Here is a 27,315-nt window from a genome sequence, read left to right as displayed (position 1 = left end):
CCGGGGCCGGGCAGGTGGGGGGGCTGCGCGGTGCGGCGGGGGATGCGGGCCCCGGGCGCAGCATGCTGTGGGGGGTGGGCCTGGCGGCGCCCCGCTCCTGCGTGGCGGACCTGAGCCGCAACCGCAGCCTGTCGCTGGGGTGGTGCGCGGGGCCCGAGGAGCCGCCGCCCGCCCTCTATGGGGGCGAGATCGTCGCCTTCCCGCTGGCGGGCGGGGGCGCGGGCGGCACCATGGCGGCGCTGGGCTCCGACTCCTGGTGGAAGAAGACGCTGTACCTGACGGGCGGCGCCCTGCTGGCCGCCGCCGCCTACCTGCTCCACGAGCTGCTGGCCATACGGTGAGGCTGCGGGGGGCTCCCGGCGGCGGCGGGGGCCGGGGGGGGAGCGGCGGCGGCGAGGGGGCTGCAGCGCCGGCCCCCGGCAAGAAGCGGTGGGTGGGCGCGAAGGGCGCCCTGGCCGCCGGGCCGAGGCGGCGCTGGGAGGCCCTCACCTGAGGGGAGAGGGCGTTGCGGCCTGGCGGGGCGGTTCCTCTGCTTCGCCGCGGTTTTGCCACTCGCCCCCCCCCCCCCTTTATTTCTCGCCCTTTTCCCCCCGCTTACCCTTCGCAGCCCTGCAGGAGGCGGCTCTGAAGAGGTGCCCGGCGCTCGCCTCCACAGGTGGCCCCGGGCGGCCGCGGGGGCCGTCAGCCGTCAGCCCCCGTGTGGGGCGGTGCGGGGCTCCGCTGGTCTCGGCTCCCTGGCGCAGGGTGAGCCCAGGCTGCCGCCTGCCACGGCGGCCCCAGTGCTTCTGGCTGGCTCGGGATCCGGTGAATCAAAAACCTGCAGCCGCCCGTTAAGGGAGGACGCGCGTGTTGCCTCGGCCAGGATTTCTCCTTTGTGCATTCAACGTGCTGACGTATCGTGCACCTGTGCTTTTTTTTTTTAACTCTGTTTTCTCTTTGACAGGAAAGAGCAAGAGCTTGATTCGAAAGATGCTATCATCCTGCATCAGTTTTCAAGGCCTAACAATGGTGTTCCAAGTTTATCTCCATTCTGTCTGAAAATGGAAACTTACTTGAGGATGGCCGATTTACCCTACCAGGTACATTGTGCAGTTTTCCTTTACATTGCGGCTCGCTATAATTGCATGAAATGGCAAATAGGCATCCTGTCTCTCCTCCCCCCCGATCTGTCTCACCCAGGGAGATGTAAACATACGCCTACAACTAGGTGGGTACATCGACACTTTGATGTCTCCGGTTAAATTTGGTGTATAACCTTTAAAGATATGACTTGAATAACGTTGGTCTGGAACAGCTCTAGATTTAACTGGCAAAGCTAAATGAATGTTAGAAGCTAACTTGGCTGGAAATGCTGAAGTGGGAGAGTAGCCTGGAGTTTATATAATGCTACATAACACCCCAAAGCTAAAGTGTAACATTATTTGGTCTTTGAATTTCACTATGCTAAAGAGATCAAGATTAGGCAGCTGCAGCTGCTCATTTTCCTGGAGGGTTTCTCTCTGGAGCTCTCTTGGGAAGGCGTTCTTGCTTTTTGCTTCACCTCCCATCGCTGGTGCTTCCCCTCCAGTGAAGGAGGACAGGATTGCTTTCAGACGTTGTGAATACTGCTCCTTAATTGTGGCTGGGTGCATCCAGTGCCATCTTCCCACAGGGGATGAAGCCCAAGCTACTGTGGTGAATGAAAGCCAGGAGAGCAGAAATTTGAATCTAGCAGTCTTGCCTGTTAGTGTCAGGGTTTAGCTGTGATGCTGCGAGTCTGGCGCGTGCCTCATTGTGGTGTCGGCAAGCTATACAGCATGCAAGCTCTTTGAAACATGGGACGGATTTTTTTCTGTTTGTGTGAAGCATTGAGTGCGTTTAAGATGATACAACAGTGGTGATAAATATAACGATCTTGGGCAGAAGAAATGTCTGTCTCTTTTTCTTCCCCCCCCCCAAGAGATGTAAATTTGGCATCTTTCTTTGCCTCAAAGAGGCTGAGCTGTGGGTAGGTTGCATGCTCACCCCACATGGGTTCAAGTCACTTTTTACTGCTGCATACCAAGATGTTAGGAAGAGTATTTCATTTATGTCCAGTGTTTTACAGAGGAAAACCAACCATATTACAACTTCTTTTTTTACACATTTGTGGTTGATATTCAGCTTTGTATGTGATTAAACTCCTTTACATTGGAAGTGAAAGAAGCTCTAGTTAGTAACATTTTGCTTAAGTCTTTAAAAGACTGAGTTTAATGTTCATTGTCTTGAGATTTAATGGTACTTGAATCAGATGCTTCAGAGCATTAAATAGGGAGATTTCTGTCCTGTGGGATATATTTTCCTCACTTAGGCGTACAGAACCTGCAAGATACCGAAGTTTAAACATGTCATTGGAGCAGGAGGACTTTGCACACATTGCTTCTCCGCCCAGGGTAATTGGGGTAGTAATTGCATGTTTGAAGGGAAAACTATTTTGAGATCTGCTTTCTTTCTAATGGCAGTTGATGCAGTTCAGAGGTTTGTGATGATCAGAGTGGAGAGTAGTTAAAGAAAGCTGCAGTATAAAAGATGGTTGTCACAGGATATGGTCACTTCTAAAAGATAGCACTGTGCATTCGTGTGGTTCAGGATGGAGTCGTTTAGACAGCTAATGCTGTGTAGAACTGAGTCACCTACCTTTTCGGAGAGAGAGGGATTTCCAGATGGTTATCTTCCCTTCTTTATTTTCTGTACTGAAGGTCAGCATTGCTTTTTGGTGTTGCATCTCTCTATCCCTACTTGCTAGCTGTGAGCACACTAAGCTGGCATAGGTCAGGAGGACCACCAAAAGCAACAGCCCTACCTTCAGCGGCTCCCTCTTGTCCCTTTCTGCATGTCCTTTTCTGTGCCAGATCAGGCTGGGCCAGAGGTGGCCCAGTGGGAACCATGAAGATTTAGTTTGGTTTTAACCTAGCTCGGTTATCCATATGCTCCATGGGGGCAACACTGCAGGAGCAGGAATGGGTCCTGCGGGTGCTGGGAATGCCACGTTGCTGCTTTTAGCTGTGCCAGATTATATGGGCTTAATGTGTTTGTGGGGTTACCGACTCTATGTAGGGTTTTAGAGATCAGTTTGGTGGAGCTGAGTTTACGAGCTGAGGATGCAGCTTTTTTTTCCAGAAGAGGCAGATGAGTTTCTGTCCTTGTGTTAGGAGTATGGTGCTGCGTTTGGCTCCGGCAGGTGGAGAAAGGCATGCATGCTGCCGTGGGATTAAGTGGTAGGGGAGCAGGAGGCAGCAGGAGGGGAGCCAGCAGGCAGCACTGTTCTCAGCTGGAGTTATGAAGTTTCCTGTACTTGGACTACCTGGAGACTTTTCTTTTGTTCCCTTGTGGCTATGTTACCTATAGGACGCTGTAGGTGACAGAGACAACCGATGGCCCTCCCAGTGGGCAGCGGGGTGGGTGTGTAGGGGGGGGTACGGCTGGACGCAGAAGGAGACACCTCGCTTCCCTGCATGCTGGTGGGGGCTGTGATAGAGAAGCGATGGCACTCTGGGTGGCAGCTGGTGCCGAGGGCCTGCCTCTGGAGACTAGCTGTGGTCATTGCCTTCCCGGGGAGGGGATGCTTTGAAGGGAAGGTTGTGAAACAGAGTGAAGAAAAGGCAGAGGGGTGGTTAGACTGCTTTTACTCTCTCAATTCCTTGTGTTTATACTTTATTATAGTGCATCAGACTATTGAATAACGTGCTGCGTGTTACACAACATGCTTTAATGGCATGTGAGAAGTGGAATTGGGTGATGCATTCCTACCTTACTACTATCTGAATTTCTTCCAACAGATGCACTCTTGTAATGCGCTTATGTTTTCTTGAAACTGCCATTCTAGGTGCAAGTTCTCCATCAAAAATAATTAGCTGGGCTGTCAATAGTACCTAGCTGTTCTTTCAAAATGTTTGATGCTTTTCTTGATAAAGCTTGCTTTGGAAGAGCCCATTCTGGGTGCTTCTGGAGATCGTTTGGGTGTTCCTTGATTCCTTCAGGAACAAGAAGACCTGAGCGTTTATGTAATCTGATAAGTAATTGGCACAGCAGAAACATGCTGTTTTCATGCCAGGTCTGTGAAGATGGTAGCCTCCTTGGGAAGAGACATGAATAAAAGTAAAAGCATAAGCAGCAGTAATTGAAAATGTGGAACCTAATTTCTTTTGGATAGTACTATAAAATTACCCCAGAAGTGCCCTATGCCATTCTGTTTATAAATTCCTCTGTAAATGAGGTTCTGGGGAGGTCTTGTTATTGTTGCTTTGCAGGCTGCAGTTCAGTTAAATGTACTGTGAGGTATGAGGGGATATTTTGTTGGGTTGGTTTTGGTTTTTTAATGATAATACCACAGCTTTTCCCTGCTTTGCAGGGATAAATATTGATAAATATTTGATGGCAATTAGTAGCAGCCATAAGGATACCGAGGTTTCAAGCCTAAAAGTACCCATTTGAGAACAGTGGATACAAGAACAGTGTGACAGATTTGTCAAGAGACCAAGGTTTTCTCAGGTCATTGAAAGATGTTTCCTATTTTGTTTGATAAACTGTATGTCTTGAAACGTGAAGATCCTGAGAAGGTTTTTTTAAGTTTAGGTAAACCAACTTTCCTGTAAGAACTTTAGCTCTTGCTTTTTTTCTGGGTTGCAAATGATATGGACTACAGTAATTGCAATATGTGATAAACACATCTTCAAGTCTAGTAGCTTCAGCAAAACATCAGTGTTTGTACACAAGAACGGAAATCTCATGTTGAAAGGGCTTAACAAAGATTAAGCCAGCAATGCTCAGTGCCATATAGACACACTATGTATGTAGTTCCAGGAAAAGCTTATGATTCTGTATTAAATTCATAATGAAAAATTATGGAAACCTATCAAGTCAGTCTGAGTGCTGAAAGAGCCTTTTTGATGAAGGAAAAGTCTGGAATGTGGAAGGATGGAGTAGTGCTCTCCTTTGTTTCAGGTGTTCAGCAGTTTCAGAATTTCTTCCATGGACTGGGCTAATAACTCCCACATCACTCACATGTGCAAGCGAGGTAGATTCAGTTGCTTTATTCACCCATGCAGGGATGCAGGAGATGAGACATTATATAATCTGGTGTCCCTACCATGCTATTTGTTTGGGCAGAAGTCCCAGAAAAGGCTACAGCCAGAAGGCATTGTTTTCCCAGCAGTGCTACCCTTGTTGTGTGTTTTCATCCACGAGGGAATAGCCTCCGGGAATGGCCGTGTGTTAGTAGTGCATTGCACATCTGTGTTTTGAGCGGTAGCCAGGATGTTGTGCTCTCAGACTGAGCTGGAGGTGCCTTCTGGTGTATGCTCCTTGCTGCGAGAGGACCTTAATCCATCTTTAGTGGATTCAGAAAGGATAAATACTTGAGACCCAAACAGGTCAGTCCAGAACTGCTAACCCTAAACCTCCAGCAATTAGGAGCTAGATCCCAAAATGCTTAGTGTGACTGCCAGAGACTGAGTGCTGAGCCTTTATTATGAGCCTTTATGGTTTGGCCTTCTGAGCTAGGTTTTTTCATTCACTAAATCACAGGATGTGAGGGTGGGAATCGCAAGAAAGGAAGAAAGCTCTGCCTTCAGGGGTAAGAGACAATTGAAGTAAAATGTCTGATCACGTCTTGGAAGCCAGCAATTCTTGTGTTTGTCAGAGGAAACATAAAATCTCTAATCTCCGTGTTTCACCTTCTCTAACTGTAAAATGGGGAAAATACGTTGCTACTTCTGTGTGAGTGTTATGCTGAGCAGATGTACCAGTATTCAGCAATGCGCTAGTACTGTACTGGTGCTGGACTTTCAGAGACCCAATTGTAACAGGTGTGTCTGTAAAGGTATGAGATTTCTAAGTTATGAAGTTGCAGAAGCATATGTAAAGGCACATTTCCCTCCTGCTCAGTGAGGGAATAATATGTCTGTCTTTATATGGTTGTGATTGTGTGTGTTTTATCCTTGGAGGTAACGCAGCTATCTGAGATAGGTAGTGAATTAATCTTTATAAAGTACTTTTAACATGAAAAGTGCTGCTCTGTGCAAGAGCCAAATTTAGTTGTGAGTCCTGTGATTAAAAACTTGTTTAGAATAACTGACTCAGTGTTTGGGAGATTTGAGCATTTCCAACCCTTAAATAACCTGGATACTTAAATAATGTTATATCACATGGGGTCCAACATAAAAGCATATACCTTGCAAGACCTGGAAATAATTTTATCTGAATTGTCATATAGGGTAAAGCTGTTGCTCTGATTGAACAGCTACCAGTAGTCTAAAGTATTAATTAAAAAAAAAGTTTGTTGGATAATGTTGCCTTTAAAAAACAGAGAAAAATATTTAAAAAGCTTTATTCTCATTGAAACAGAACCTGAAGGGCCTTTTTTGTCTGTATGTTTGTTTGTTTACTTGCTTTTTTTCTTAGAACTATTTTGATGGAAAACTTTCCCCTCAAGGGAAAATGCCTTGGATTGAATACAATCACAAGAAGGTGTCTGGCACTGAGTTCATTATTGACTTTTTGGAAGAGAAACTTGGAGTGAATTTAAATAAACACCTTGGTCCACATGAAAGAGCTGTTTCCAGAGCTGTGACAAAAATGGTGGAGGAGCACTTCTACTGGTAAGCTTGCATGGCGAAGCTGGCTGTGTTCTTGGGCTCTCAGATCTGCCCCTCTGCTTGTGCCTGGATGTGGATACTTATTTTCTCTTGCAGAAAGCTTGGGTACCCAATTATTAATTTCACAACTCTCTTCACCCTAGAAAACTGCTGCTTTCTGTGTACACTAGTATGAGCTGGGGGTAACTCCCCTGAGATTTGTGCTGTGCAGGCAAGGTAAGGGGACAGCCTCTTTGCCTGCAGCTTTGCAGAGCGGAGCAGCAGTGGGCTGTTCCTCTGTCCTGTTTCATGTGACCTCTGTATAGAAACAGCCTTGTTAATAAAGAGCAAAAAATCAAGATGGCTGAATACATTTGTGGTTTGGGGGGGGGAGGGGAACAAATCCAGCATTCGGCATGAATCCAGAATATTGTGTTCTTACTGATTTTAATTATCTGTGTGTGTGATTATAATATGGATTGTTTCATTTTCTGTAACGGAGGATACTCCTGTTAATATGTATTGTTGGCAACACTGACAGTAGATAGGATACAGCATTAGTCACAGTATCCTGAGAAGCTGAAGTATGTATATGAATGGAAAACATAAATATAACCTTGCTGGTACTTTGTGTTTTACTGACACCTTTGAAAATAATACTCCCCACTTTACATTTCAGTCCTTTTTAAGTGCCCTTTCCAGTCTGGATTCATAGAAGTAGCAGGTGGACATGTATCTTGGATGCTGCATTGGCTGCCTCAGCAGGCACAAGGCTTTTTCCCAGTAGTTTGCTTTCTATCATGCATTTAAGTCCTTGCTGTATTAAGTCTTGCATTTATGTTGCACTTTTCTTCTTCAAAACAATGTGTGATTTAAGTTGAATGCATTTATGTGCTTTTTCTTTCACCTTGTGATCGAAGATGAGCAGCAACATGTGTACATATAGTTCTTCAAATAACTTTTAGTGTTTCCTGGGAGCAATTTTAGCATTCAGGAGGCAGATTTAAATGATATGGTTTAGAAATGTAATCCCTGCCTTCCAGGAAGCTTGACCTTCACCAATTCTACCCATCTGCAGTGCCATAGCCTCAAAAATATGACTCAAGTAGCCTGCAAATATGGCTTTTTTTTTGTTCATTTTTCCCTCCTCAATGATTATAGCTGCCAAAGGGAAGATGAGGCCTTTTAATCCCCTAATGCTCCATCTCCTTGCCTTAGTGTCGGTTGTTTTGCGGTCCATAGACTTAACTGCTTTAAATGTAACATTACTGATGACAGACTTACACTGCTGTTGTGTCTCAATTACAAATTTTGCTTTCCTCTGTGAAGCTGTTGTCTGTCCATCCAGGCTCCCTCTGAGCTGACTCAGCGCTGCTGGGCATGACATAGGGGAGCATGGGGGACAGGTATTGCAAATTCAGGTGCTGACCCGGGGAGATGACATTGAAATGGGTCGACAAAGCTAGACCAAGTAAGAATAGAGATGTGCATGCCTGGCTGTATATCCCAGTTGCCTTTCCTGTTTAGTCACACGGTTGAGTTTCCCTAATGCATGTATTTTTGCTGCAGTGTAGCAAAACATCCAACTGTAAGTCTTACTGTATGTCCCTGCTGTGTGGCTGTACCAGAGGCTTGCTATATTGGTGAGGTTACACCATGCCAGTTCTCTGTACTAGGCAAAGCCTGAGCTATGAGGCATCACAGTTGTACCGCTGTAATTCCTGGATAATAACTTTAACTATTCTGTAGTTACACCAAAATAAAATCAGGCTTTAGCTGTGTAGGGCCACATTTCTCCCTGACAGCATTGCATCTGTGGTTGTGGGATCCCTTTACATTGGTCCTTGAACCTGCCCACTTCCCACCAGAAGCTTAGCATTTGTGCACGGTGTCCTCAAGTCCCATGGTGAGGAATTTGTAACAGTGATTGCCTTTCTGCAGAATAAGATGTATAAAATCAAGCCTCCAAAGCAGTGATATAAAATGTGATTCATACTGTTTCATTGCCAGCAGCATGCAAAGTAGCTTCATGATAAATAAGTAATACTGTAGTACATTTATCGAACAAAGAAGCAAAGTACATCCTGTGGTGTGCTGTCTCTGGATGGAACTAATCCTAGTGGGTGCTCAGCATTTCATCCTGAAACGTTTAGCTTTTGCTGACGTAATTGCTCATTTTCACCAATTAGTGCCTCTTACAGGTAGAAATTGCTGCTCTGGATGGAGTTGAGAGCAATGCAGGGCTGTTGTGAACCTCAGCCTCTAGACACCCTGCCTCCACCCCAGGCTGCTATGCCTGGCAGGGGTCAGGCAGACAGCCAGCAAGCGAGTGTGCCTATTTTTGTGCAGGGATTAGAGCATATCTCCGAGATGCACGAGATGCAGGCAAGAGATGGGAGTGGACCAACTTGTGGTTCTCGTCCTGGGTCCTGGGTCTGGTGCAGACCTTTGTCATGTGCTGAAGGGTTGCCCTGGGTTGCCTCCACTGCCTGCAGCAACCCGTGGGCCCTCAGAAACCAGCGGGGCACCCACAGCCGACTTAAGGACGTGTTGAGTTTTTGGTGTATCTGCAGCACATTTGTGGGATTGGACCTCTCTGTGAGATGGGTCGAGGACACCTGATTCTCATGTCCTTCTGCCACTGGCATGCTGGGCTCGGTGGCACTGCCAGCATTCAAGCCAGGCAGGTCCTGGTGCCTGGAGGGCTAGCAGTCCCTGCAAGGTGCTTTCTGGCACTTTAATCTCAGGAGACAGGTCTGAGATCAGTGACACTAATGTGCTTAGTGAGAACCTAAAGCCTTGAATATGCAGCTTAACAAATTAACCTGTTAGATTGGTTTAGCTGTATTGTCAAACACAACCTTTGTGATTTCTAAGTGTGTGTGTGCATATATATACACGTACATATTTAACTCATTTCTTGCTTTGTCTTTCAAGAAGACCGTGTAAATATCACATATGTGATGAGTGCTTGAAGTACAGGAAAAGCATGGTATGAGAATACAAATGAATCTGACTTTGGTAGGTATTCAGACTTGCCATGTATTAAACATAAAATATGTTTATAATATAAATATGTTTAAATACATCAAGCCACTTGTAAGAGCGATGTCTCTCCTGCTATTAAAAATGATGAGGCTTGAATGCCACTGGTGGCTTAAAAGCCAGTTGCTCTGGGAAATCGCACAGCAGGTGGGGTTTCTACAGCTGATTGTGGAATGAATTTGTTATAATCCTTTTGTATATCTAGAAATTCCAGTCTGCACAGGTTCAGATAGGAAAAATAACCCCCAGTTTACATCCTTGTGAACACCTCCCCCTTGCCTTGATGTTCAGACAGTTTGGGGATAATCAGGCAAGCCGCTGATGGTGAGTCACTTTCTCCATCTCCTCTCCTGATTTATGTATTGAGGCCAAAGCTGCTGTTACATTTAGACTTCAGATTTGCTTCACCCCTGCAGCATTGCTCTTTAATGTGTTATTGTTTTATTTATACTCTAAAATTTGGACAGATGTGCTGGCACAAATGGGAATGTTAATGTTTCCCAAAATGCTCAGTTCAGGCCAATATTTTAAATAATTGTCATCCTATAAATACTAACTGTAGTTTAAAATGTATAGTTATGCTGAAGTACGTTATGTAGACTACCTGATTTCTGGCATTTCCTAACCTTTTGTAATGTTGGTAATACTCTAATAATGTAGTCTGAGCAGAGGGATTAAATGCAGAGGAGCATGTTTTGGTAGGAAGCACAGATTAATGAACCTTTGAATAGAGTTATTTTAACAAAGTGCCTGTAAAGCCAGCTTTAAAAGTGCTTTAAACTGTCTCTCTGAATCTGAGCCTACTTTTTTCTTTGCTTTTGTGTGCTCAGAAACATATCATTTTAGAAGTAGACTCTGTGGTTGTCTGTTTAGCTGCCTTCATTGCCCATGTAAATTTGAGATATGGGACATGTGACAACTTTACTCATTCAAAGTGACAAGCATATGTCTAAGATTGGGCTTGACAGTTTAGCCTAAGCAGGATTACCTAAATCCTGTGCAGTTCTGCTCTTCCTGCATTGCTGTCCTGATCATTAAACACTTGTTTGATTTCTGCCTCTTCCAGACCCAAAGACCTTCTCCCCCAGAGCAAATGAGTGCTAGGAAAATGTATTTGTACTTTAAAGTATAGGCTAATTAGCTTTGTGGGAAACCTTGTTCATCCCATCTCATGAAATTAAAACCATCCTGGATGTGGCTGCTCATTCTTGGTGCGGTGCCAGCTTGTTGGTGGGGTTGGAGTGAACAATAGTGATGGCAAGTCCATAGGGCCAAGTTAGTTTTGTGTGACTGGGGTGACTTTTAAAAAATGCTGCAGCAGAGTCTCCTCTCTTCTTTTTCCATTTTGTTTTGGCTTCTTTTTTCTTGTTGTCCCTCTCTGTGGCCAGGCCTGTTGTCCTAAAGCAACTAAGTTGTGTTGCAGAGTTGCTGGGTGAAACCTGTCAGGTCCGTGCTGGGGAAGGAGGGTCTTTGCAGCGAGACACACAGCAGTGCTCTCGGAGAGCAAGTTTTTCTTAGCTTATTCAAGTAATAAATAATAATTTGCAGATATAGATAGTGTTTGTAATTATTTCCCAGTGTTTGCATCGAGACCAGGGTTTTATTTCCTATTCAGAGCTGTACCTGCCCAAAGGACCTTGTCCTTTCCCAGGCTTGTGAAACATGACTAGTGAAACGTTGTGCTCTGTGGAGCGCCCTTATGCTTGCAGCCCAGTCTTCTTTCCATCCTTCTTAAATTCTCTTTTACCTTTGTTCCGGGAGTGAGGCAGTCTTGCACCCCATCTTCTAGCCAAAGTGAATACTTCTGGAGTTTCAGCAGCCGTCTACTCCTGTGCTTGCTGGCTTCATGTTGCCACTTTTGAGCTGGTGCCTCTCACTAAATCTGGCTGTGTTTCAAACTCTGCTGTGCTGAAACCAGCCCGATGACTTGAGTTGATCCATCCATTTTGAAAAAATGGTTGTGCGGAACACCCCCATTCAAAGAGTGGTACTGAAGCGTGTGAAACGTCAGCGGGGTGCTTTTGTCATATTAATACAGTGCAAGAGGTTGTGGAGAAGACTGTTGGGGATAAAAGCCATCAGAAACATAGCAGGTGCATTTTTGTTCTTGCATTTACTGTTCATGCATTTGCAATAAAACCTGCACTTGCCTCACTGTTACTGACTTTAGTGAAATCAATTTGAGCAGGAGGCATTGTCCTGCAGTAGACAATTTTTAATAGAATTAAAAAATCTTTTACCCACTCTGTTGGGAGCATTCTAAATTTGAGCTGTAAGTGGATTTTTTTTTTTTTCAGCTGTTATGCCAAATATTTTCCTTTTACCTCATGATATTAGTAATTCAAGTGAAGAATCTGTGAAAACTTGAAGCTTAGAACATTTTCATGGTGTAAACGTAATTGTTCCCTGATGGTAGTGCTGAATTCAGCTTCTGTTCATGACATACAGGAGTTTGATAAAACATACATTTAAAAAAAAAAAATTCACAGGAGTTCTCCAGGACGTACTGCTTTTTTTCTCTTTTTTTTTTTTTTTCTTTTCTTTCTTGAATTAGGCGATCTGTATCAGCACTAAGGAAATTAGGTGCAGTTAGAAATATGTACAATGATAAAACTGAAGTCATATTCCAAACTAAAACAATGGTGCTCCTATCATATTGGAAATGAAAACATTTGATTATTAAGTTAATATAATTGTGTACATGAACTTGCAACTTTTGGTATTTTAACTTTTCAATCTAGCTTCACTAGTTTATCATGTCTCCATGAGCCTGTTTTCATATGATCTCAAATATGTAAATCCACTTTTAGATTTTTCAGTTTGGAAATTGCTACAAACATAATGGAATATGGGTATCAACTCCTAGTGCTTCTGAGATCCTGTTGGCTTCATAGGTTTGTCATGTTTACTTTGAGATGTCTTTAGCCCTTTTTCCAACATCCCTTGAACTTGGTGACAAAAGTGATATGGTCTTTTTGGTTTCTTGGTTATGTCAGGAGATACTAGATGTTAAAAAAGTTAATGTTTCTTTTTTCATAAATTTCTTGAGTAGTGACAGCAACAAATCAATTTTTTGTTTGCCTACAATATTAGCAAAGAACAAAAATTCATGTAGGAAACAAATTTCAGCTGGTAAGACAAATTTTTATAAAAAGACCTTTCAAAATAATATATTTGCCATTCAATAAAGCTGAAATACAGCCTGAAATACAACAGTCCTTCAGAAATCTCTCTCTCATAAAATCAATATTTTGGAGAGGAAAAAATACAGTGGAAAACCAACCCAATAACAACCATCCCTTCATTTCTGTTATTTTATTTTTAAAAGATTGTGTCATTATTAGTTTCTGAGGACAGCAGAGATCTTCTGAAAAATGACTGCAACAATATTTATGTTGGGGCGGAGTTACTGCTTGGCTAAGTTTCAGCAGTATAGAAAGCAAGGAGAACAGGTTGGTGGGAAAGATTGGTGTCTTTGTGGGCTGTTTTGTTGTTGCTTTCCCCAGGCCTGTGCAGTCAATCATCTTGAGCTAATAAATCCTTTTGGCACTGCATTTTGTTATACGAGTTTAGCAGAATTCTGCAGCTTTTATTTTATATTTCAATGCGAATCTCATTTTCTCTTGAAGTGAGCCATGATTTACTGAGAGAATAAGCACTGGGCAGTCTGCGTAAGTATTGCAAAGTCAGTTTTCTCTGCTGTCACTCTCTGAGTTGCATCAGGGTCTACTCTTTACTGGAAACTACCTCTCCATCAGGGCAGTGAGCACGCAGCCTTAAGAAAGCTCGCCGCCTAACCTTTGTGTGAGCCTTTGCAGGGTGGTGATGGGCTGCTGACGGAAGTATTGCACTGCTATAACTTATTTTCACATCCTTCTAGGACTTTAGCTTATTGCCAGTGGGTGGAAAATCTTCATGAGACGCAAAAGATGGTTTCACTTTTTGGCCCCTTCAGTGACTTGCTGAAGTGGATCCTCTGCCATCTGACCAAAGGGATTGTGAAGCGGGAAATGTATGGCCATGGCATTGGCCGCTTCTCAGAGGAGGAGATGTACACGCTGATGGAGAAGGACATGCGGACTCTAGCAGGCCTCCTGGGTAACGTACAGCGAGTTACGCGCATTCTGTTTGTTCACAACCTGCTGTCCACAGGATGAAATTGACTGCGAGTGCTTTCTGGCAGCTTGGTCACATACACAAATAATCTCGTTTGTCAGTACGTAGAGTCCACACTGCTGCTGTCATTCAGTGCCACCCTTGCTCTGGCAGGGACAGTGTTCCTTTCCCCACTGTTGGCTACCTAATTGTGTCTCCAGAGGGGTAAATGGCTATCTTCTGTGAGCACCCAGTATGTGTATCCAGAGGACCGGAATGTGGCCTGCGATTTTGGAAGAGCATTTTGCTATGTGAATTTAGGAAAACGTAGTGTTTAGTTCTTCAGATGAAACCTCTTATTTATATATTGGGGGGAGGGGGTCTTTGTTGTATTTGGTTGGTGTTAGCAGCTTTATTCAAAACTTCATTCAAAGCTGCTAGTAGGAGATGGGTTCTGTGCCAGAATAGGTGGTTTTAGGCTGCTTGGTTGTCATGGGTGGATCTCATAGGGTTAGTCTTAAGGTTGACCTCCGTTAGAACCACATGAGCCTCATTTCTGTTTTGTAACTCAGGCTGAAATCTGCACTGGAGCTGTTTATGCTGTGCTTCTTGCCTTGCAGTCTGCTGAAAGCTAACCATATTGTGCTTCTGTGTAAAGTTTGCGTTTTGAGGAGTTAGTTTGGGGCAGGTGGTCACTTCCCTTGAGCTTGTGTCTCTTTTGCACAAGGAACCAAGAGAGATGGTACCTGTTTGGCTGCTTTGTTCCCTGTTACGATTGCTTTAAAGAGGTGGCTGAGTGGAGGGTAGGAGGGATGCTTCCTTGCCCTGTGAGGGACGATATATTATAGTGCACATGCTTGAAGTAGGTAAGTGTGGAGTGGATGGAGGGAGCAAGGTGAGGAGAGCCCAGCAGAAGGCAGAAACTGAGTGCTTGCTGAGACAGGGAAGGAAGAGATACTTCTGCACTTCCAAGGTGTTTTGGAAACAAAGATGTTTGCAGAGGACCTAGATTGGGCTGTTTAGAGTTTTCTATAACTTTTTTCTGAAGCAAACCTGCTGTATTGCTGGATTGGGAGCAAGGTGGAAAAAAGACATGGGATGCATGGGCACATTGGGCAAGGGGGAGATTTGTTGACAGCTCCTCTTGGGTCAACACTTTCTCATGCTGCCTTTTGTTAACAAAAAAAGTTACCGATTCTAGTGCCTCTCCAAAGAAAACCTGGTTTTGGAGCTTAAGAGGTCCTTTTTCTTTCTGCGGGAGGGAGGGAGCAGGTCATTTTAGAAGAGGTCTGGGCACATCTGCTGCAAAGCTGTGGCCAGCTCAAGTGCTCTCAACTGTGGGACTACTGTTGCTGTAGCTTCAAAGTTGGCACTGTGCGGCTCCATGCATGTTACAGAGAGGAATAGGGTTGGGACAGGAGCTGGAGCAAGTTCAACGTATGACTTTTTACTTCCAGATGAGAATGTTGTGCCTTGTGTACTTCAAAAAACCTTGATGGGCATCTGCTGTATTCCTGTTATTTTACTACATTACCACCTGAATATTGTACAATTTTTTTTCATCTTCCCCTCTGAAACAGATGTCAGATTAATCGCTGTGCAGTTATGTGAATCATTATATTTGCCCTTTTATTGGTGCATTTGTCTGCTTTTCTACAATTGCCTTGATTTTTCATTAACACCAGCATGTTCAGGTTTTCTCCAGCCAGCTGTTTATGGTTGGGTCTAGTAACTGTGGCCTCCGGGTAGTAGCCTGGGATGGGGACAGGAGGTGGGATGAGGACTTCTAGCCTGACTGGAGACTCTCCCGTTTCACAGGGTGGAGGAGAAGGCGGTCAGTCAGCCTATTGCCTGCACAAAAATCTTTGTGAGATTCCTTTCCACGTATATGTGCCCTTGTATTTTCCCAGGAGAGGAAGCAGTTGGGATTTTGGCTGTGAGAGGGCTATCTTAAGAGCTTAAAAAGGATGCCTATCATGCAGAATAGCATACCAAACTGCAGCTGTCAGTCATCAGGCATATCAGATTAATGTTCCCCATTTTTTAACAGAGACCATTCCCACAGGAACAAGAATAATTTTTAAATTCCAAGAGCTGCTTCCAGAGGATGATAACTTGGCAGCTGCCAGGTCTTGTGACACTCATTTTGACATTCCCAGTCGCATCTTGGATGCTTTTTTCTTTCTTTTTCATTTCTGAGAATCATTTTTCCTTCTTCCATGTACCTCTTTCCCTAACAGACTCTACCAGATCTCTTATAAAAGAAACTGGAACTAATCCTCCTGTGATGGATCAGTCTACCCTGTTGGTATCATCTTGCTCTCTGTCCTGCAGTCTTTAAAGCACAAATGTGATTTCCTTGTGTTGTAGTACTTTCCTACTGCTTGGTAGTAGTGTAAGGAAGTGGGGGGAACTGGGCATATGAACTAGCAATAATGAAAAATATACATTTTGATAATTATTTAAAAGATGCAAGTGAGTGAGTGGTGCCCGTAAATCTGTTGGTGCCTTCTCAGCTGTCTGCCTCCCTCAGGCTTTTGGGTAAATGGGGATTTTGAGCAGGGAGTTGCAGGGCAGCAGCTGCCTGAACTGGCTTTTGAAAAGCATTTGATGTTTTGTGGAGGGCAGGGGTGCTCAGAGCACAGAGGTGGGACTAACCTGAATGCAGGCCCCTAATGCTAGTTGAAATGCCCTGCAGCAGCCTGCATGGGCTGTACATGCTGCTGTGGAAGGGTGTAGGTCTCCTGCTGGCCCGTCTCATAGATCTGTCTTTTGCCAGGGTTACTTGAAGTAGTGCTGAAGTAGCTGCTCTTTAATCCTCTGGTGCATGCGTTCTTAAATAGCAGGGCTGTGTGCTGTCAAATCCCTGGGCAGTACAAATTTGATCCAAGTCCAGTGTGACCAGGTGATTGCATTTCTGTTGGATTAGCTAGGGGATGCAGCGAGGTGTTTGAGATTAGCACTGTGGCAGCCTTGATGTGACAGGCGCTGTGTAATCTGGCATAAAACTGTATGCTGAGAGAAGGTGTCTGGTCTGTCAGAAAGTCTTCTGGAAAAAAGTTGTACTGGAATTTTTGGGAACAGATCGGAATTGGTAGAAAGACATGTGCTTGGAGGCTGTGTTATGCAGTGCGGGGTGACCTAAACCCATATTTACAGTTTTGCGGAACCACAGCTTTATTTCCTCCTCTTCCCCTTTGTTGCCACGCACCTGAAGGTGCAGGTGTTGTGCCTGGGGAGCCATTGTGTTTGCAAAAGAGTGAGATGGTTCAGTCCTCACTCACTGCCTGCCTTAGTTGTAGTGAGATGGAAATGGCAGTATTATTTTCCAGCACAACATTGTTATGGATTGAGTCTCAGAACCAGTTGTGTGGTGCTAAATTCCTAGTGTTGGCCTATAACTGTGGTTTGGGGACCAGTTTTTGAGCTGTGTTTGAGATCAATGAATGCTAGGCATCAGATAAATACTGAAAAGACACAACATTTACCTTGTACATGGTTTTCAAACAGTAGATTGATGCAGCTGTGAAGGAGCTGGGGAGAGTTAACTCCATGTTAAAATTACATCTGACAGGCTAGAGGAGGTTATTGTTACTGGTTATTCCTGAGCTTTGCTATGCTACCGTACAGGGAGATGACAGTATTCCTTGTACTATACTCTGGAATTGGATGCATTTTACTGCTGGACAGTTTTTCTAAACTCACTCAATAACTCTAACATTTAATAACTTGCTGAATTACAGGCAGCTTATATTGGGCAGGGGAATAACGTCCTGGGGAGATGGGATAACTGGATTTGGAGAATTCAATTATGTACCACATTTCATAGAGTTTTTAGCACTTTGGGCCAAGGCAGGGACAGTGCAACCATCTAACCTGACCTCTGCAATACTGCATGTTTCACCTGTGTGCCACGTGCAGTCTTTGCTCCAGGTCTTGTGCCTGTGATGAGGAAATGAGTTTATACTGGATGTTTCTTTGCAAGCGGTGGCTTTGAAACGTGATTTTCTTCCCTGTCTTAAGTAGTTATCCATCTGTTTGTGCTGTGGTGGCCACTTAGGACCATCATGGCATTGGGGTGCCCAGAGGGGTAAGCAGAATAGCGGTGTGGAGCAGACATGCCACTTCTCTGGACCAGGCCAGTCCCAAGCGGCTGCTGTTTCACTTGCCTGCCAGCATGCCTGATGTGCCTCTGTTTGGTCCCTGCCAGGTAGAAACCAGTGTTTGGGGGTGGGGACACCACACTGGTGGTGGGTGAGAGGAGCTGTTCACTCCTGCCTGCAGCTGTGTCCTCCTGGAGATGCAGGTCATTTTGGAGCAGTCACTGCCAGTCTGACTGGTGCATTGGTTTCAGCCTGAACAAATGGTGGGAGAGGAGAGCTTTGGGTACAACTTTCTTTTGTTTGTGTGATCAGATGAGTTACCTGAAACTGGATCTGCACACATGAGAGATACAGGGTGACCAGCTTCTTTCAGCAAGTGCATTCATGATTTTTAACCATGGCTGAATGATTTTGGGTTTGCACCAAAGGAGAAAATCATGCTTTTGGGCACCTGCTGGCTGCAGAGGAGATTTTAAATGCAGCAGAACTAGTGCAGTGTCTATGCACTGCTAGCTGTGATGAGTGGAGGTTACTTGGCCAGTGGTGGCTCTGTAATTGGCCTAGTTCGAGAAGTGGTGAACACAGGGGAAGCTGTAGTAATGGATTTCACCTCCTGAACCCTAGCAACAGCTTTTGAACTGTATTCTACATTGAATCCCTGTCTTTGAACCAGTGAACCTTTTCAGCTAGATGATTTCAGTAAAAAAAAAAAAAAAAAAAAGCTAAAGATTTAACCAGGGTAAATTTTTTTTTTTTAAGTGGGGAGAAGGGACATCCAGTTGAGAAATGTTTGCTGTTGTATTCACAGGTGACAAGAAGTACATTATGGGACCAAACGTTTCCACCGTTGATGCCACTGTCTTCGGGCATCTGGCACAGGCAATGTGGACACTACCAGGGACTCGACCAGAGAGACTAATCAAAGGTAAGAAAGCTTAAGTGATCTCTGATGAAAAACTCTTGGTGGCATTTGCCACATTTAAACTTGGAGCACCTTGTAAAGACAGTTCAAGACCGCAGCAGCACTTCAACTGCATCGCAGGCTGTTCTTGCCTTTGATGTAGCATTTGTATCCTGTAATGTTGTTTTCTCTTAAAATTCTTGTTTGTTTTCTCTTTAATGTTTTACACAATGATTGTTTCTATTCCTGTACTCGATCTTTTCCCTGTTTCACATAGCAAAGACTGAATGCCTCTAAGGAGTGAATGCTGGGTAAAGTATGAGAAGACAGAAGCATGACCATGAGCCAAATTCTGCTGAACTGAGTAGTGTCATTGACAGTAGAACTGCAAGTGCTATTGTCCCACTGAAATTACAGCCTTTGCTGTTACTGAAGATGCTGGGCAAGGAAAAAGTCCAGCCTGACTTTGGAGTCCCTGTGTTTTTGCATGAATTGGAAACCACCATACCCCTTCCCTCCACACATTTTTTTTTTCTTTTTTTCTTGTGGGGTGGCATAGGCATGTGAAAGTAGCCTTGTATCTCTTTTCAGAATAAATCCATGTGGTATGAAAAATGCAAAGAGCTAAGGAGGAAAAGGATGGGAAATAGGTGTAAAAGGAATGAATGTGACCTGTAGATCTACTTTGCGCAAGAGAGCTACTAAAGCAATAGTTAGGAGGCATAGACTTGCTCATTATTAAAACTGAGGAAGAAAACACTTGACATAAGGACATAAAAGTATTGTCTATACAGTTCTTCCCCTTGATGTCTGGGGAATCACAGATAAAATTCTGAAGGGTCCATGGCTTTCAAGGAATACTGTGTTGTTGGAACTAGTTTGTCTCTAATGAAAATAAATAGATGGTAATACATGCAAATACCCAAGGAGTATGGATGATTCTCTGTACCCATCCACCTACTCATGCTATTGTGAGTGCAGGTTTCACATACACATTCCCTTTAATATACTATTATTTCTTTGTTCTTTGAAGTTTTTTGTAACTTATTCTTTAAGCACACTCTAAGTGTACATGTATGTGTAAACATAAGGCGTAAGGTACTAAGGCTAGGAACATGAGGGGTGAGCCAGTGACATATAAAAACTTAGATGTGAATTTATCTTGCAGACAACGCTGCCATCTGGTGGTGGAAAACCCAAATTAACTGTGTTTTACACTGTATTGTGTATATAGGATCGAATTGTGTCGTTAGAAACCAAGTTTCTGCAACATAAGCAAGAATTTTACTGTGCAAAACTTACAGTATTAGTATCTTGTCTTGATTTATTTCTGCAGAGGTTGAATTGCGGATAGTTATTTTGCTACATGCATTTATGTTCATTCCAGTGTAACTCTTCTTGTTGTATGTATGTTAATAATACATGTTTTAAGTTACATGAAAGTTACAAACAGAGCCGCTAAGAGGATTGATGGGATCTTGGTATTTTGAAATCTTTTTGGAAGGAGCCTGCACAATTAGTTTCCAAACAGCGCTAATGTTTCTGCATCAGCAGGTGAGTTAGAGCATTATTGACTGGATGTATTTACTGGAGTCTGTTGTGCTGTGTTGCAGGTGAACTGATTAACCTTGCTATGTATTGTGAAAGAATAAGGAGGAAATTTTGGCCAGAATGGCACCATGATGATGATAACACTCTGTATGAATCTGAGGAAAGCAGCGAAGCAAGCAAGACTTACTCCCCTTTGCAGGACTTCAGTTTTTATTCAAGGACAGAAACATTTGATGAGGAAGGGAACAGTATTTCTCAAACCCCTGACACAGATTACACTGGACACTCCCTCTTTGATTCGGATGTGGACATGGATGAGTACAGAGATCATGAACAATGCAAGTGATGCGTACAAGCATCTCCCATTTTGAAGACAAGCTGTTTCTTGGGATTAGTCTGATTTGTTTTCTCCTTCAGGTCAGGAAGAGGTTTATACCACTTTGGAAGAGACTATTGTGCTTTGACTCAGCTGTCACATGTTACCTGGACTATTTCAACCTTATTTCATTTTGTGTAACTGTTCAGGTGGAACCAAGGTAAACAGTTATTTAAAACACACATGGGCAAACTGGAGGTCCAGAGGGCAACAGGACTGTTCAATCTATGTTTTTGTTCATGTTCAAAACCAGATCCTGTAACCAGGTGGGACAGATCTCTGGGAAGTGGAGCATTTGTCAGAGCTGGTTTGTGTTGATATCTTGTCTTTATAGGAATGGGTTGAGGCATGGAAGAGGCATGACTGGCACACCTTTCTCCCATGGAAGAAAATGATTGATGCTGTATTGATTTCGTGGAGTTTTGGGGTGGGATTTTATTTGATAGCTACTTGTACTCTGGGTGCATGTGTTATTACAGTGTCTGTAGGAAACAACTGCTCCCAGTTCTTTCGGAGACGGTTGAGGAAGACAGGAAGAAAACATACTCCTACAGAAAGGAGCTTTTTAGTGTTTCTTGTTCTTTGCAGAAGATTGAAATCGCTACTCTAGAATATTTTTATTCGAAGGGAGATGTCAGTTTTAATGTATAATCTTCCAAACACTCATCTGGAATGTGTGTTGGCCAAATTTCTTCTGGGTTTTCAAATTATTATTATTATGTTTTTACTTCCTGCCACTGGCTGTTGTCTGCTATTGCTAGGCAAGGCTAAAGAATTGGGATTTGTTACTAAAAATCTGGTGCATCTCAGTAGTGGGTGCTTTGTGTTCTTTACCAACAGACATGTCAAACCTGTGATGCTTGTGAAGCAATTTGGAGTACTTCTAGGCATGGGATGCTGTAAAAATGCAAGATGTTGGCCCAGGCAATCAGATGCTTTAGAGCTGCCTAGGAAGGTGCATCAGTGGATGCTGGGCGCTGTGCTGGCTTACAGTGCACAATACCTAAAGCTGATGCACGGGAGGCAGTTGAGATAGGACACCTGTGTTATCACTGCTGTCTTTGGGGATTTCCAGGTGCTGAAAGTGTGACCAGAATTGATTTTAAGGTGCCTTTGCTAGCACATCAGTGAATCTGGAACCCCAAATCCAGACTGATTGCACAGGTGCTGACATGCTTCGTGTTTGTGTCTCCCTAAATGCAGGTTAGAGGTGAGAATGAATCCACTGGATTTACTCACCACTTTGAAGGTAAGCATGTACATCAGTGTTGCTTGGCCATGATTAGTTGGTTTTAAGTAGAGATAAAGCATATAGAATATATAGACAGCTGTGGTATTTGTAAACATGCATATAAAATCAGGTATTTGCCTGCAGCCTTTGGTGGTGGCCCGTTTAAAAATATTTTAATTACGACTTTTTCAATGAGTTACAGTTAGATTAATTGGGATCCCTCAGCAAAATTTTTATAATGTGTTGGTTGTGCCATATGTTCTGGGAGCAGACAGGGCAGACAACTGCTTTAGGATGTTAATTGTTGGCAGTACTAATAGTCTGGAGCTTGAAATAATTCCAGCTTTCAAAGAATACTTCTCTTTCTTGGATCGTGGAGTGTCTCCTGCAGAGGAAAGTGCTTGCTCTTGGGAAACACTGAGCTAGCCATGGCTCTGAAAGCAGGGACACATGTCTGCAGCGAGTTCCCAGGTCTGTTCATGCGTGGGAGCTGCCGCAGCGAGACCTGACAGGTTTGGTGTGGTCTGAGATGGGTGTGAATTTGCACCTGTTTCCTCAATTCCCCAGGTATGTCCTTGGAGCCATGTTCCAGTCAATGGTCTCCATTGTTGTGGGCAAGTATCACTTGCAAAGTGGACCAAAATCGAGAAGGAGGAAGGTATCATCCAGTTACTTGGGACCTTTCTTGGTAAACTAAGCACAGGAATAGGGCACAGGAAGATAAGTCTTGGGCTTGAAAGCACAGAGGTGGTGGCCTGAAATGCTTGTGAAACTTCATAGCCAAGTCAGGGCAGATTCCACCTGCAAAATGTAGGTATTGGTGTTCTGGATAAAAGGCATCCATGTCAAAAAGCTCTGGAAATTCTGATAGAGATGTTCTCATTCATTTGCCCATGCGTATTTGAAGGCTGTGCTTTCTCCATCTTTTCAGCGCTGGGAGGGTGTGCTTGCAGCAGATGAGTCCCAGCTGTGAGTCACAGTTATTAAAAGACTGAGTTCAGTGGACTGTATCACCTTTATAGTTTTGGTGGGCTGACAGATCTGTCCGTGGCAGTGGCCCTTGCAACATCCCAAAAAGTGGGTTAACCAGGTCAGTGATGTCATTTTACCCTCCTGTGTGCAGGCAGCCGGATCTGTATTTCATGTGGCCGCATGCAGCAGCAGGCGCAGAGATGGGAGACGCCAGCGCAGTGCACAGCACAGCCTCATTTGTCTGCCCGCACTTGGAGCTGCTGGCATGCCAGTGCTGCCACACCGCAGCCTGGGGACCTGCACCGAGGATGTAGGTGCTTCGCAGGGCTGCGGTTATGTTTTGCACCTGATGTTTTTTGCTTTTGTTTCAAATAACTGGTGTGCATCAGCAGAGGCTGAACCTCACCCTGACTTGCCAGGTAATGGGCTTGCCCCTGGGGAGGTTGAAGAGAGGACTGGAAGGGGTTGCAGAAGGTGAAGCAGCTTTTTGCTGTCAGCTGAGTCTTTCAGGGTGTTAATTGTTGAGGTGAATGTATTTTGTGGCTCATCACATGCCCTCCCTTTCTGAGGGACTACTCAGGTTACTTCAGAGGAGAAGTTAGTTGGCTTTCTCCTCCTGACAGCTACTCTTGATAAAGTCTGTGGTTTTGGGTTGGCTGTGTTTCAAACTAGAGGTGAAATTAAGGAACAGTATCTCTTTAGGAATTTATAGGTGTAGTATTTTGTCCATGTTTGTTAGGAAAGCCTTGGGTTTGTTTATCCCTTCAGAAACAAATACTGACTGTTAGACCTCTTTAAAAGGATTTAATCCAAGCTTTTTTTCTTTTGGAAGCTGGTCTTGGTGAAGTGTTCTGGGGTGGGGGGGAAATCTTTAAAAAAAAAAAAAAAAAAAAAAAAAGCTTTTTTTAACATCTGTGAAAAAGTGGTAGTTCATTTGGGTTTGCATGGGGAAAGAGAAGGTGAGTCGTATTAAAAAAAAAAAAAACCAGAACAGATTTTTCTGACTTTCCAAAATTCTACTAGAAAAGCAATGTTTTCTTAGTCCTGCAGTGTGTGGTTTTTTTGGTACACTACCCCCCCACCTCCCAGTCACCTCTATTTTTTATCTTAGTCCTGAGGGGCTGTACAGAACTAAAAATAGTTGGAGAACACCTTTATTTCCTTTTAGTGTGTGTGGTTTGTGGATTTGTTTTTTTTTTCTTTCCCCTTCCCACACCCTCACTGATCAAAATTGCAAGCAAGTCCATTGTAGGGATGCTGGAGGTCCTGGTTGTGCTGCTGATGGAGGTCAGGGACATCGGGTGTCTCTGCAGCTGTGAAACCTGGGACAGCCGCAGGGTGCCAACCACCCAGCAGGTGAGCTGGGATGGCCGTTTCAAGCTGGAGGTGGAGGATGATGGATGCCATGATGTCATGTCTGAGGTGACATGGACCACATAAGGTTTTTCCCTGGCTGGGAGTGCCTCCACTGTGGCCAGAAACTCATTGTGGGGCAATGTTAGGAAGGGTTCAAGGACCCTTGTCACGAGAGTCAGATGTCCGTGATGTCTCTGAGAGCATCACAGCTGCCAGCGCTAAACCTGGTTGTGGTCCCAGCTGCAGCCCCAGGCTGGTTTTGGGTAGATGGTGGTACGTGGTCCTGGCAGGAGGAAAGCTAGCTTGGGGCTCCTCCACACTATCCAGCCCCTACCAAAATAGGGCAGGCAGCCCTTGGATGGTCAGGGGAGGAGGCAGCAGGTAGGAGGGGAGACGGTGGGATGCGGGGAGGGTGCCAAGTGGTGGGTCACCACGGGAGGACTTGGGCTGAACCTGCAGCCCGGCTAATGCCACTGCTCCGGCCTAGGTGGGAGCCCTGCCCTGCTCATGAGCTGGTGAGGAGACAGTGCCATTCCTCCCAGTTACTTTGCCTTAAATGCCACCAAAGGTCGTGTACTACCTTTGTTTCCATAGTGCTGCTGTAAGAGAATGGATAATTGGTCTGCTCCTTGTTTGGCAAACAGGTGTTTAAAGCAAGCCCTCTGTTTCCAGTAGAGTTAGATTTGAAGCAGTCTGTTGTTTTTTCATGTGAATTGCAGTGTTTGGCTGTGTAACACTCTTGTCATGTCAGAAGGGATTCGTTTACCGCTGTTGGACTCATTGGCTCTGTCAGCAAAGCTCACTGTTACCGAGTAGGGGAAACAGACGCTGGGATGTATAGGTCCTACAGAAATCCTACAAATGTGGTGCTTGATATAAAAACCAAACCGAACCCGATGTTTCAGAACTGGAGGACTGTTTCCATCCAATTATAACACTGCAAGTCACACATTTTGATCTTTAAAACCTTGGCAATGTCCCTCCAGATCTATATTCTCTTTGAAAAAATATTGCCTGAAATATTTCTGCAGCAACAGTTCAGGCACAAATTTCCTTTTGTCAGTGATGTCTGCTCAAGTAATCATGACAGTTTCATACTGTTTTCATTGAAAGGGCTGTATCTGTCAGATACTAAGCCTTACAAAATATTGCCTGCTGGAAAAGTGTGTTATGTGCAGATTTATGCAGGGCAGCTCACCAAGTGAAATTTCTGTGGCAGGGGAGGGGATGAATTCAAGTGGGTCTTGTCATTAGATGTTTGAATAAGAATTTGAATCTGTTTTCTGACAAGTAGCTATTTAGCCTAACCCCTCCCATCCCCAAATACTGCAAAGTTATGAATTAGGCATTTGATCGAAATAAAGCAAATTATGCCCTCTAAATGCAGAATTACATTGGATGTCCCCGTAGCTGGCATGTGGAAATGGATATACATAGTGTAGGTGTGAGTCGTGCCCATACTTGTCAGTGGCTGTGAACTGGAGGAGTACCCAAGTAGTAGCGTTTAATTCTGTGGACCAAGAGGATGAGAGGTACCTTTAAATGACTGCAGTGGTTTTCAGCAGTTGATGAGTGCTACAGGTATTCATGTATGCAGTGCTATGCTTCGGGTATTAGTGCTACGTAGACAGCGCAGGGACTCATTTCGGTAGCTGTGGCTCCAGTGAGGCTGTCAGCATGCTGTCATCCCGTGCCCGCGCTGCAGAGTCATCTGCATCCTGGTGATGAAGGGCAAGGACAAGGATCTGCTCGGGTTTGACCCCTTCCCAGAGCATTGCAGCGACCACAGCTTTGAGCTTACTGGTGAACGTGGGCCGTCGTGTTCTGCTGGTGCCCTGTTGAGGGAAGGTGTTCCCCGGTACCGCGCGGGTTGCTGGTGGGATTTAATTTTCAGGCTGGTGACCCTAGTCTTCACAGCTTTGCCTCAGTGGAGAAAAGTGTTGCAACATGAATCAGCTCTGTCTCGGTGGTTTGGGGCAATTCTCTCTTTGATGGCCATCAGCAAGGGCTTCTTTTGCACTCCTTCCCTATGGAAGTACCCTAATGTGAAGTACTTCTCAGCAGATGTTTCTGTAGCTCCCTGAGGAGTTTGGAAAAGAAAAGGGATGTCTATGTGCAGTCAATGAAAACACTCAGTGTGTCACTACAGTGCTAAACTGTTAGTACCACATCCTGGTTGCCCCAATTCCAGATTTTTTAGGCCAGAGGAGATAGTTATGGGCATTTAGTCTGACTCGTGCATAAAAAGGATTGTAGGATTTCATCTAATGACTTCCACATTCAGCTCAACAAACTAAAGCTGAAATGGAGCATATGCTTCCAAAAGGCATTCAACTTTTGCAGAACAAATAAAATCCTGTCCTCTTTGAAGCCGCTGATAAGTGCCGTTAGCTTCAGCGGGGCCAGAGTTTCTGACCGAGCTTCCAAGTGACCCAGAATTTACTACTTCTCTTATTCCTCTGTTTCATTATCCTTACCTAAAAATTTGCCTTATTTGGAGCAGTAAGGCAAACAAGATGTGACCATTGTTTTTTTTAAGCTCTCTAAACAAACAGAAAAAGGACTGCTTTTTTAAGCTTCACTGATCGTGTTGATATTCTTACTGGGCACTATGTTTGTGCGTGTTCTTCCCTCACTTCTTTGTTTGTTCTGACAACTATCTTTCCTGGAATGTACAGGTTTTTATTTTTCAGGATACTTGAAGAATGCAAGTCCCAAAGTTTTAATCACTGGGGTGTGCAATCCAGCAAGAATACAGCATATGTAGATGGGTATGGGGGGAGGGATATATCCAGCTAGCTGCAGTGTACGAGGTTTAACTAACAAAATGAAGCAACACATTGCTAAATGAGGACTCTAATACTGTAGCTGCATTATGTTGTTTGTATGAACTTACATGAGACATACATTATTTTAGCACTGTTATTACTACTAGTTTATAAAGCCATATTTAAAATTGTACACTTAATTGTAACATAACTTGAAATTGTGCACTGTGTTGATCCATGTATATATATATATGAGAATCTGTATATTTTGTCTTTATGCCGTATGTCACTGGTGTGTAAATTATAACTAATGGATCTAAAATA

The 27,315-nt window shown here is 44.2% G+C and overlaps 1 protein-coding gene across 1 annotated transcript; it reads left to right on the top strand.

The window, feature by feature from the left end:
• Positions 1-27,315, top strand: FAXC (failed axon connections homolog, metaxin like GST domain containing). The gene is made up of 6 exons (XM_069804918.1): positions 1-337; positions 944-1,079; positions 6,421-6,617; positions 13,519-13,736; positions 18,645-18,761; positions 20,351-27,315. The coding sequence occupies exons 1-6, from the start codon at positions 63-65 to the stop codon at positions 20,632-20,634; spliced, it is 1,227 nt and encodes a 408-aa protein (XP_069661019.1). The 5' UTR covers positions 1-62; the 3' UTR covers positions 20,635-27,315.

Source organism: Haliaeetus albicilla, chromosome 17 (assembly GCF_947461875.1).
Source record: "Haliaeetus albicilla chromosome 17, bHalAlb1.1, whole genome shotgun sequence".
NCBI classification, from domain to species: Eukaryota; Metazoa; Chordata; class Aves; order Accipitriformes; family Accipitridae; genus Haliaeetus; species Haliaeetus albicilla.
This window is presented reverse-complemented; position numbering and strand designations above follow the sequence as displayed.

Bases quoted from the DNA above. Each gene is read 5' to 3' on its own strand.
- FAXC (XM_069804918.1), top strand. From the start codon at position 63: ATGCTGTGGGGGGTGGGCCTGGCGGCGCCCCGCTCCTGCGTGGCGGAC. The intron at 1,080-6,420 runs GTACATTGTGCA...TTTTTTTCTTAG, and splicing joins TGGCCGATTTACCCTACCAG to AACTATTTTGATGGAAAACT. The intron at 18,762-20,350 runs GTAAGAAAGCTT...GCTGTGTTGCAG, and splicing joins ACCAGAGAGACTAATCAAAG to GTGAACTGATTAACCTTGCT.